The following is a 12608-nucleotide window of genomic DNA, read 5'->3' on the forward strand; positions in this document are numbered from 1 at the left end:
ATTGAGTCCCACATCAAGGTCCCTGCTTGGCAGGGAGCCTGCTTCTCCCTCTGTCTCTGCCTGCCACTCTGCCTGCCTGTGCGCTCTCTCTCTCTCTCTGTCTCTGACAAATAAATAAAATCCTTAAGGAAAAATAAGAGATAAGTGTATAGCTCTTAACCTATCACTTATATGTAGTTTAAAGCAGCTACCATTAGCTCTAGTTTACAGGTGGGTAAACCATAGCACACAGGGTGGTTGTGGTTTTTTCTTTTTTTATGGAACTTGCTCAAGGTCACTCAACTAGTAAGAGCCAGGATCTGAATGCAGGGACTCTGGCCCACAGGTCACTACACCGTGCTCTCTCTGAGAGCACTGGCTCAGGTGTGCGACAATCAGGAGCACGGGGCCCAGAGAACTGGAGAGTGCTTGCTTCGTGGCAGCCAAACTCTTTGCTGCTCTTTTATTTCAGGCCTCCCCAGCACTCCCCCAGCACTCCCAAACTCTCCGTAAGGTCTGTTCATTCTGCTTCCTCAATCTCTCTCTGTCCCCTTCTCTCCCCTCTCCTCCTGACCCACCACAGCCTTAGTGAAGCCCAAGCCTGTCACAGCCGACTGCCACTGGTGTGCTAGTCATCATGCTTGCCTCTCACTGGCCCATGCTTGACAGCTGGGCTCAGCAGGTCTCTCCTTCTAAAGGGCCAGGTAGGAACTGCTTCAGGTTTTCCAGGCCATAAGTCTTCTATAAGTCACTAAGCTCCGCCCATGTGTGACGCCAGCAGTGTGCCATCAGTGCAGAACAAGTGGAAATGGCTGTGTTCCAATAAAGCTTTATTTAAAAGAACAGGCACCCCTTGCTCAATTAGCCAATATCACAGATCTCTTAATCAATCCTACTCCTTCCATGGAACTCAATTCGACATGCTCCCCAAACCTTAGAGAATACGATAAAAAACAGAAAAGTACCAGGAAAAAACACGAGTGAATGTTTTTATAACCACAGGGCAGAAAAAAAAAATCTATCCAATACATAAAAGTTAAATATCTCAGTGGGACAAAATAAAACGGAACACAAAACAGCACAAAAAAATACAAGTAAGAAATGACTGAGAGTATAAGAAACAAAGAAGAGAAAACACAAATGATCAAGATAGAGAAAAAGATGCTAAATCCCATTATGACTTAAAATATGAAACCTAAGAGACACAAAAATCTTTTTCCGTTACCCTAGAACAAAAACCGGTAAAGACTGCTTATGCACAAGCACCGGATACAGAGGGAATCGGATTCCCACATGCTGGAAACACCCTGCGTGTTTAGCGGTAGAGGATGAGGTAAGCAAAAAAAACGGCAGTTCTACTTAATGGAAGGGTACACAGTGGCAAACACTTTCACTGGAAGTTATGCTGCTAAGAGAAAGTAGCAAACTGCAAAACTCTGTGTGTGTGTGTGTGTGTGTGATGATCCTATTTCTGTTAAAATGTACAACCATATCCATGGCTCTAGATCTTTCTATTTACATACATGTAGAAGAGGCTACATTTCAAGCAGGGTTTTTATCTAGAATGGCTGGAAAGGGTACTTTTTCAGTTTTGGATACATGCTTCTGTATTATTTGAATTTTTATCGCCGTAAGTTCGTAATACTGGGGTAGTAATTAAAATTAAAATTAAAATTAAAATTAAATTTAAATTAAAAAAATAAATAAATGAGACAGAACACAAAGTGACTGTGTGTTTCTCCAAAGAACTTTCCAGAAATTCCCACTGCTTGGGCATAAGAGCCAAGCTTCTGAGCATGAAATGCATGCCAGTGTGGAACTATGGCCCTGCCGAACTTTCAGACTCCCAGTGACCGTCTCCTCTGTCTCACACGCAGGTCCTGCTGCATTCCTCTTGGTATCCACAGTTTCCAGAATATGCCAGGATGCATCCAGCTTCTTTGCCTTTCCAAAGCCTCCTCCCTCTGCTTACATACAATCCTTGCCTTCTGTACCTAGTAAGCACTCATTCACCTCAACCCCCTTCACAGGCAGAAACAACACTCCCTTCCCTGGGGCCCCACTCTGCCCTACTGCCCAGCTGCTACAACACTCAGAACACCAACTGCCCTAAGCATGGTCAGAGTAAGAGTAAGAGTGTTAATAATAGCTAATTTAGCAACTACAAGGTGCTGGGCACCTGAAGGTCTCACACGCATTATCTCATTTAATCTTAAGATAAGGCTACAGGAATACTGTTATCTCTACCTTACAGATAAACTACTGAACTCAGGGTTAACGACCCAAGGTCACGAAGGTTACTAGAAGTTCTGGGTTTGAAACTCAGAGGCATCTGACCGCAGTTGTTTTACCCGTATACATGTGTATGCCTACAAAACTCCCCCCACCACATGATCAGCCTCTTCTTGAGGATAGAAATCCTGCTGTCTCCGTATCACCAGCATCTTGCACAAAGGTACAAGGCGGACACACAACAAATACTGAAGGGAGACCGGCTCCTAGTGTCATCGAGTTCCGCCCACTACACAACGCAGGGATCCCTTCCCTCAAAGATAATCGGCTTCTACCTGGATGGTTCCAACGGACAAGGATCACGGCCTCACATGGCAGCCCATTTCCCCCATCCAATCGTTCTCCTGTGAGCTCTCCTTCGTGCTGCTGAAATGCAATCTCCCTGTTCTGTGCTCCCGACGGGACATCAGCAGCACTGCTCCTTTGAATCACAGGAGCTGTCGCTCCTTGAACACGGCCAGTCTCCCATCTCTTGTCTTCCTTCTCCCTCCTCCCTTCTCTCTCCCAAGCCAAACAATCTCGCTCCCCAAGGGATAAGGTTTCCATATCCCCTCTTCCTTGCGGCTGTCCTACTCTGGACGACTTCAATTTCTCATGTTCCCTCTAACGGCAAGTCCTTCCAAGTGAGAAGCACTTGGACTCAGAGACCTCAGTACTCAACACAGAGATGGCAAGATTTTTGGCCTCGAACAACTTAGGGAATATACATTACATAGACAAGCATACGGTTTACCTGTAATTATTTGGAAACTAACCTTTGAGGTGCTCCTTGTGTCAGGCCTGCTGTTGGGTACTTTGAACGCATTATGTGATTTAACGCTTCGAGGATTTATCATTGTTCCTATTCTATAGGTGAGAGAATTGTCTCAACAAGGCTGAGAAAATGCCCAAGGGCTCGCTTGACTAGTAAATGTCCTAGCCAGGATCTGAACTCAAGTGTGCCGGGCCTCAAAGTCAGATTCCAAGTTTTGAGAAGAGTCGGGCCAAGAGCAGACAAGAGAAGGCTTAACGGAGAAGCCGTGAATGGATATAAGGGGGCCGACCGGTCTCCCATGGTGGCAGGAGGAATGGGTATGGTGGGTGGAAGGCCTGGCCTAACTGACAAGGTTGGGGTAGGAGGAGGAGTCTGTTTATGGGGAAGAGTTTGATCATTCCAGATCACAGCTTTTCTCTAAAGCCAGGTAGAGTTGTGTCAGGAAGCAAAACAAAAGGACAGCAGACTCTTGAGTAGGTAAGGAATATGTGAAAGCAATGTTTTAGGGAAGTTGGTCCAGCAGGAGAGAGTTGGAGACAACCGGCTGCAGTAACCAGAGGTCGCCTATGTTTTGGACCTGAGCTAGGACGGCAGCTTCAGTAACGGGGATGAGTCATCTCACGGGCGTTACAAGGGACACCAATGCTAACAGCGGGATGTAGGACTAGAGATGAAGGGAGACTGGAGAGCCAAGAATAAAGAATGAGGCTAAGGTCTCCCACATCTGGGAGAAGCAAAGAAGGCTGGTATCACCGCCAGGAATGGGGCGGTGAGGGAGAAGCCATCTGCGGAGCAAGAGCGGGATGCGGACCTGAGCACACGTTCCATGATGTGCACACGAAGCAAGAGGCTCCTGCTGTCGATGTAGATCACTTCTGCTGCCTTCAGACTGAGGGGACTCATTTTTTGGGTGACATCCTTACGATGACGACATCTGTAGTCATTCTTACCATGGCAGCAACATCACACGCCATTTGTATAAATGACAAAAGATAACTTTTCATTGAAAGGTGGTGATTCCTTCCTCGGCTGCCATAAAGCACGGAGGCCTGTTTTCAAGGATGGCACCTGGAATTAGCCTTACTGTTCTGGAGTTACACAAGGTAAGTCTTACTATGTTCTTCTATCTGGCAAATTTTCTATGCCCGTTTTCCATCCCCGACTCCCACAAAAAAAAAAAAAAAAATTTTAAGTGGCTTTGGTCCCTGAGGAAAGAAGTTACCTGATATACCTCAAGATTCAACTGTCTGGAAAAACACACACACACCACTCTTTCCCTGGTCTTCTCTACTCTCCAAAGCCTCTCTGTCTCATCTGTTCATTTCGCCATGTTGACTCAGTGACACTGCTTTCCACTTCTTTCCTCAAAGAGTACCTGGTTTAGCTTTTTATTCCCCCTCTGTATTTCTTCTCCCTATTCTCGTCCAACAAGAAAGAGAGGCGGGGTCCTCAAGCTGCAAAATGTCCCAGGACGTACCTTGTGAACACAGTTAGCCCAGAATAAGCTACTTCTAAGTTTAGCTCTGAGACAGGCTGATGACCATAAAGCTTTGCCTGACTCACAGATGCAAAGACAACCGATTGACATTGTTACGGCTTAATACCTAATGCGTACAGTAAAATTTGGTACAGTTCACTGACCTGAGGCCACATAATCTGGTTCCAGAGATACACTCTAGTCTCAGCATGCCTGGGACCATCCCAGAGGCCCTACGAGAAGCAAAACCCAGCAGAGTGCTCGGAGTCCCCGTGGCCACAGGCGTGCAGGCCTTTTTGTTTTTAGAACTCAAAACACAACTCATTACCCCACTGTCATCTTTAAAGGAGAGTAGGCATAAGGACACAAAAGACAAGAAAATAAGCAGGATAGGCATTCTACTTTAACTGCAAATAAAAAAAACTAGTTTTAGTACAATGTGTTTACTTCAAAACTATTTACAGTTCTGTGTAAACAGAATTTGGAAAAGCTGATTTTGAATCCCAAGTAAATCAAAGAGAAATTAAAAAATACTAATAGAAGACGGGTAGTCTCAAGATATTCCTTTTGGTGCAGTAATAAAATCAGCATTTCGTTTAACTAAAAATAAAGTTTCCAGTAAGAACCTGACTGCCGCAGAAAAATAAGGTACCTGTGAGTTTGATTTTGGACAGCCGCGCCAAAATTCCCGGCAAATCGTCCAGATGCAACTTCATCTCTTTCCAGTGCTTTTCATCCTTTGTCTCTGTCTCCACATCTAGCGAGCCTTCAACTATGGAGGCCGATTCCAGTTCGAGCAATTCTTTTTCACCTGACTTCCTGGATAAAGGTAGGCTGGGGGGCGGAAGAGGTCTCATTTCACAGATTTCTGCTTTGGCCTGACCCAAAGGTGTTTTCTCAAGGAAAGGAGATGCCACAGGTTCTGGCTTCCGTTTTACTTGCTGGTTGAGGCTTCTGTTCAGTTGTGTGACATACTAAATAAGGAAAGTACGTGTTACTATAAACCCAAGGCCCCAAATGCTCTTATATCGCTGTTGAGCTACACCTCCCATCAGTCTGTTACAATAGTGGATCCCCTATACCTTTGTAAATACGTGCTGAATTAACAAATATTTGAGTGTTTGTTAAATGGAAATAACTACGCTAAGAGGTACAGTGAACCTAAGATGGTTCTTAATTCTATGGTTTAGAAAATCCTGGACATATAAGTTCTTTGAAAGAAAAATAAATTTCGTATTCCCTCCAACACGATCCCTAAAAAGGTACAAAATACAGTGGGAAAAAAAGGAAGTTCTCCCAAGTCAACCTGGTGACTTTCCACACTTCTAGGCAAACAGTGCAGAGATGCGCACGGCAGCAGGGAACACTTTAGGGCTCAGGGACGGGAAAGCACTGTGTCTGTGGAAAGAACGAGAGCTTTACCATCTGACAGCCTCTATGGTTTGCCAGCAAGCAGCAGTAACCTAACCTAGTGAGGCACTGTGTAGTTTTACATAATATAGGTCTTCATAGTCTATAAAGTATATATCTTATCTGTGCTTCTTAAAAAGTCTATTTAGGAAGCCCGATCATTATCAGTATCTCCTTCTTTAACTTATAGAAGAGAAAACCAAGGCTCAGAAATAAAGCAACAGAGTCAACAACCAGGGGCGCCTGGGTGGCTCAGTGGGTTAAAGTCTCTGCCTTCAGCTCAGGTCATGATCCCAGGGTCCTAGGATCGAGCCCCACATGGGGCTCTCTGCTCAGCGGGGAGCCTGCTTCCTCCTCTCTCTCTCTCTCTCTCTCTCTGCCTGCCTCGCTGCCTACTCTGTGATCTCTGTCAAAAAAAAAAAAGAGTCAACAACCAGTTAGTTGTAAGTGGCCCTGGTTCTTGGAGCCACCTACTCTGATAACCACTTAAGAGACTTTTTTGTTATATCACAAAGACTTGAAATTATATGCACTAGTCCTAGAAAGGAATTAAGAACTCATGAAGGAGCCCAGAATTCTGTGTACGTAAGAAAGGCATTATACATCCTTGAGTTTCTCTTCTAAATACTAACTATCCTTGATCCCCAACTTAAGAAATCTGAACATTTCCTGGAAATGTAAATCCCTTACCAAAATAATGAGCTTCAGGGGTACCTGGGTGGCTCAGTGGGTGAAAGCCTCTACCTTCAGCTCCAGTCATGATCCCAGGGTCCTGGGATCGAGCCCCACATCGGGCTCTTTGCTCAGTGGGGAGCCTGCTTCCTCCTCTCTCTCTGCCTGCCTCTCTGCCTACTTGTGATCTCTGTCAAATAAATAAATAAAATCTTAAAAAAAATGATGAGCTTCATTAAGATTTTAAGTTAATTTTATATTTTTTACATTAGAGTAGGCATTCTAAGTTAAAAAAGAGAAGCATCAAATCAGATTTGAGATTATGAACTTGCTAACTGTTCATGCTTGCATCAATTTTGAGTTTTTAGTTAATATTTCTCCATTCTATACTTTTCTATTTAATGGCAAATATCCTCACTGGTAATTAAGAATAAGCTACCACGTCACCCACAGGATCATGAAGCCAACCTAGAGGCCTAGGACATAGGAGTAATGCCCACTATAAAATACCTAAATACCTAAAATCTCAATTTGCTTGAGTCTACTCAGAGGTGCATGCATTTAAAAGACTTTCAGATGCACTGCTGATGTAGGAAAACAGGAAGGTCAACCTGTTAAATTATTTCTGTATCATTGATATATTCACAGAACTTTAAAGAATTTAAAGAGATGTATGATAATGGTTCAGCTTTTCCTAATTTTCTCCTAGGTGAAATATGCCAGAAGTTTTCAATCTTTCTCCAAACTTAATCAGTAAGTTCAAGATCATACTTTTAACCTCAAATGCCAGGACGACTCTGGTTTCAGTTAAGGATAATCAAAACAAGGAATTAAAGTTTTGGATAAACTCAAGAGGACACGAAATAAAAGTCTTTTCCAAGCGGTACTTCTTACAACTCTTCTTTTCACAGGAATTTTTCAAATTCCCTCACACAAGGAAAGGAAAGGCAGACAGCGGCAGAGAGGCGATGGTCTTCCGAACATACCATGCGCCTGAGGAAGGTCAAGTGCTGAAATGTAATCCACTGCTTACTGACGCTCCTGAAAAGATGTACGAATGTGTGAGGGGATTCCTGCATCGCTCTTCTCTCTAGATACCGGACACATCCTCCTACCCGACCTGTAATAGAAAGAAGGGGAAGACAAGGTTCATAGGCTTAGTGCTTCTCACCAAATGCTGACTGCGCCTACCCAGGAGCAAAGCCAGCCACCACTGTAAGCACGTGCGATGGGTCAGACCTCTGATCGGATTCATGAAATCACCACCACGTATCAGCTCAATTCACTTAGAGGAATTCTTCTACAGGGATGGGGCAATTTTTCATTTTGGGATCATTATGCTTTTATTATATGAAATGCTGAGATGACCACACTGTAGATCTTTTTGAGAAAAATATAAAACAATCAGTTCAATCACTTCCAAAGATAGTGGAAAATGAGAAACATAGGTTTTCTCAGTAAGTGACAGTAAACTGGAAAATACATTTCAGATGAATGCTGGGGCCATGCTGGGTAAGACAACTAACCAAAAGGGAGGGGAAAGCATCCTCAGTGAAGTTTGGGTCTATCAATCTAGGCAGGAAGAAGCCTATAGAGCTGAATCTGGCTTTTAATCAAACCAAACCTCTCAAATGTGACAACCCAATGCTTCTGTGTCAGGCCATGTAGGTGATGGTCCCGTGGCTTCCATGACCCAAAGTCTTTCTCGTTCTCCGCCACCTTCATGCCTCTCCTCTTGCTGTGTCTAGCCACTTTAAGACAATCATGTCCCACTGCATACTGTCCCCAGGGAAATGCAATTATGGGGGTAATTTCTAAGCTTTAACTCATTTCCTGGGTCATCATGCCTGCTTCCGACTGTTCTCCCAGTACCTCCAGAAGGACGGGTTGTGATTGGTGGGTCTTCTGTGAGAAACCCAGGATAGACATTACTCACCCACACATGTACCTGTAACTATGTACCTATGTACAACTATGTACATAGTCATATACATAGTATAACTATGTACCTATAACTATCACTCTCCACTCAGCACACCACACATTTCACAATTTGTTTGTCTTTGTTGATGCTTCTCTGGCTGGCTGTGCCTTGCCTCCACTCTCTGCCTGTTAAATTTCCGAAGTCTCTTTTCAACCACTCTACCTTTTTTATGGCACTTCTTCTTGTCAACTGTTTCCATCACCATAGTTTTGGGTACTTGATGGCAGGGATTCTCCTTTCCTCACCTCTGCTACAACAGCTGGCAGAGCACTTTCTCTACAACAGTGAGATCATATTTGATGACTGGATTTTCTACGTAATTTACTCGGAAGGATCACTGCCCCTCTGGATACATGGCGATTATCTTAGACTGGAGGAAACTCACTTCCTCACTGGAGTCATACTCTCCAACTTCAGTTAATTAGGAAATGCTTATTTTCCATATATATGAATATGCATTGCCTGTACATGCATACAGGTAGGAACAACAGCACTGAAATCAGTCCTCTGAAATTTCCTTTCAAATAAATTGATATCCAAGGGTTTGCTTGCTTTGTTTGACAGTGTACAATTTTCTTCTTTTGTCTTGACATTATTCTTTGGGAAGACAGGATTTTAATAATACAAGATCATGTGGGGGGGGGGTGGCTGGGTTGGTTAAGGATCTACCTTTGGCTCAGATCATGATCCTGGGGTCCTGGGATCGAGCCCCCCCAAATCCTTCAGGCTACCTACCCAGTGGGGGACCGGCTTCTCCCTCTCCCTCTCTTTCTGCCCCTTCCCCTGCTCATGTGCATGCGTGTACTCTCTTTTTCTCTCAAATAAATAAAAATATATAGATAAGAGATTATATCAAAAAACATCAAAGTTTTATTATTTGGGCCTTAATTTCAAAACCAGTTCCAAGGTCATTTGGTCCAATGAGAAATACAAGTTGCTGGGAGGGCAGAACCACATTGGAAAATAACTCTCAAGGTTAAGTGGGTCAAAATGAGATTTTAGAGAATAGTAGTTAAGGAAAAAAAAAAAAACAGCTGGAAACTGCACTTTTAAATGATGAAAACACTTCATTCAGTCAAAACATGTTCCATTTCCATGAATCAGTGCTTAGAAAATGAAAGACATTTCAGCTCTGTGTAAACAAATGTAGGTTTGAAGATACCCAGAGCTTAAAGAGCTAACATTAAAAATCTGGAAACGTGACCATATCTACCATTCAACACCACACTGAGTCACAATGGTAGAGCTTTGTAAATGTGGTGCACAGACATGTAACGGTAGATCCTGAATTTCTCTTAATGGCGATAACATACTTTGAATTTTTAGAAGCAAAAGCAGCACAACCGCTAGATACCTGATACAGTCACACGTTGCCTTTCTGCCACCCCTTCCCGCCATGGTGCTTCCATATCAGATTCCTGTAATGATATTTCAAGTGGATCCTAGCAGTTTGTACAGGCCACTTACTAGCAGATTTTTTGGGAAGCTGTGTTCATGGTTTCAGGAAGCTTCGTACCAGCATTGAAAAAGACTGATGCAGCACCAAACCATGTACAGCCAACTTATTAGAACTGGGGAACTCTGAGCAGTGAAGTGAGACTATTCTTCTAAGAAGCTACAAATACAGGACTGAAAGGCAGAGGAATGCACACCGGAAAACCTCCCAATAGAGGTAACAATTCAAGCACTAAGCAAGGATGAGCTCTCTGAGAATCAGCGCCTAGGGTCATGATCAAAGCACACTCACAGTCAGGGATGACAGAAAAAGGAATCACAGACCTTTTTTTAAAAAAAAAAAAAACTTTTCATTATGAAAAATTTCAGACCCAGCTTCAACAATTATTAAAACCATGGCCATTCTTGTTTCATCTCTACTCCCTCCCGCTTCCCACTCTCCTCCCCTCTTTTTGAACCAGAAAGGACCTTTGAGATCATCTCGTTCAACTGCCTCATTTTATAGATGAGTAAACTCAATTCCAGAAAACACAAATGATACGGCCTGAGATTACACAGCCAAAACAGGCCCATAAAATAACAACATGATAAGAGAAAAGGAAGAAAGGAGTTTCAGAGTCACTGTGATCAACAGTGCTCTGTGCTGCCAACAGCGTGTGGTAGGTGAGGCCTAAAACCCAGATTTGAGGGGCGCCTTCATGGCTCAGTGGGTTAAATCCTCTGCTTTCGGCTTAAGTCATGATCTCAGGGTCCTGGGATTGAGCCCCGCATTGGGCTCTCTGCCTAGCAGGGAGCCTGCTTCCTCCTTCTCTCTCTCCCTGTCTCTCTGCCTATTTGTGATCTCTGCCTGTCAAATAAATAAATAAAATCTTAAAAAAAAAAAAAAGAAAGAAAGAAAGAAAAAAACGGGATTTGACCAAAGAGGAGTCCCTGGCATCTCCTACCCATGTCCAACACAGACCAGAAGCAACACATTCCTCACACAGCCACTTATCATAAAAACTAGTTTACTAACATAAAAACAATCCCTAACCTCCTCTTTAACATTTCTTTAATTAATCACCCTAATGAATGGACAAATACAATTAATGGACAATGACTGAGAGTCCACAGTATAAACCAGGTACTGTTTTGGGCCGTGGGGGCACAGAGACCAGCCGGAGAGGAACTGACCCTAACCTTCACAGGGTTTTACATTCTAGTTGGGAGAAACACATAATAAACCTATATATAAATAAACAATTACAATGGCACCTAGGTAGCTCGGGTCATGAGTTCTGGGGTCCTGGGATGGAGCCCCACTTGGGGAAATCCCTGCTCAGCAGGGAGCCTGCTTCTCTCTCTCCCTCTGCTCCCTCCCCACTCCATCATGCTCTAAGAAATAAAATCTTAAAAAAAAAAAAAAAATCACAGACTATGCTAACCATGGGAAAAGAAATAAGAGTGATGTGAGTAAAGAGGGGTTCTACCTTAAATAGGGTGGTCAGGGTAAGCATCTCTGAAAAGGTGACACTTCAGCTGAGACCAAGTCACGGAAGCACCTACCATACTGAACATGTGGTCGTTACAGGTCCTTCAAGTGCGAGGATGGTACCAGGGCCCACGCTCATGGTAGAAACCCAAAAGTCTGAGAGGGTAACTGTAGCCCACTATCTACAGTTGTCATCCTCTGTATTATTTTATCTTTATCGTGACAACATCATCCTTGTCAGCACAACCCCGCTGTATTGGAACAAGGCTTCTGAGTGAGGGCAAAGCGCTCGCCAGTCCTTACAAGGGAGCGTACAAGTTAACTTATACCTGTAACGAAGAACTGAGACTCTGACAAACCAAGAGACTCGTGGGGACCCCGAGGTTCTATTCCATCCTCTCCACCAGCCTCCACTGGGAAAACCGAAAGCAGCCCCGGACACCACCCCTCCGGGGGAAGGGGACGGAGGCGGTGAGGACCACCGGGACCACAGTGCAAGACTAGTCCCTAGCGCCACAGTGTCTTCACTTCAGGCTGCTCCAGAGGTCACTTCCCCCCCACCGGAGCCCAGCCGACCTCGTCAAGGGCTCCCAAGGTTGCAGCCAGCCGGAACCACGGCGTTGCACGTGGCCACAGGATGAGAATTTTCCCAAAGTCGTGCCCAAGGACGGGTGCCGTACCTGTCAGGAGGCGTGAGGAAAGAGTGTGCGGGGATGCGGCCATAACGGAACAGTCCGGCCGCTCCCCGGGAAGCCCGTGTCCTCCTCTCTCCTCACCGGCTGCTGGGGGCCGCCATCTTCCTTCCCCGCCCCCCCCGTGGGAACGGGGCCGCTTCCTGTACGTCACTTCCGGAGGGCGAGACGCGGAAGGAAAGGGCTGCGGCTGGCGTTGTTCGCTCCTGGGCGGGCGGGAGAGTGCCGGGCTGGAGGTCGGAGGCCTGAGGTTCCCTCGAGAATCGCGAAGAGCACGGTGTGGCCAAGTCTCCCGGAAAAGAGGCCGCGCGCGCGGACGTCGGCCGCGCCTCGGTGCCCAGAGGTTTTCGGGGCAGGGCTGGACTGCGGTCCCCGCGCGCTGCCATTTCAAGTCACGTTTGGGATGCTTCTTGCACACGGGA

At 45.0% G+C, this 12608-nt stretch overlaps 1 protein-coding gene across 1 annotated transcript in view; it reads right to left on the reverse strand.

Annotated features, from left to right (window-relative positions):
* Window positions 1-12332, reverse strand: part of LOC131815781 (protoheme IX farnesyltransferase, mitochondrial) — a 136930-nt gene extending 124598 nt beyond the window's left edge. Inside the window, exons 1-3 of the mRNA XM_059147732.1 lie at window positions 12175-12332; window positions 7571-7704; window positions 5155-5476 (exon numbers count right to left, since the gene is read on the reverse strand). Of these exons, the coding sequence (XP_059003715.1) occupies window positions 5155-5476; window positions 7571-7704; window positions 12175-12217 (499 nt within the window). The 5' untranslated portion in view covers window positions 12218-12332. The remainder of the gene's footprint in view (window positions 1-5154; window positions 5477-7570; window positions 7705-12174) is intronic.
* Window positions 12333-12608: the final 276 nt, after the last annotated feature.

The sequence above is a fragment of the Mustela lutreola genome, chromosome 15, assembly GCF_030435805.1.
Source record: "Mustela lutreola isolate mMusLut2 chromosome 15, mMusLut2.pri, whole genome shotgun sequence".
Classification (NCBI taxonomy): domain Eukaryota; kingdom Metazoa; phylum Chordata; class Mammalia; order Carnivora; family Mustelidae; genus Mustela; species Mustela lutreola.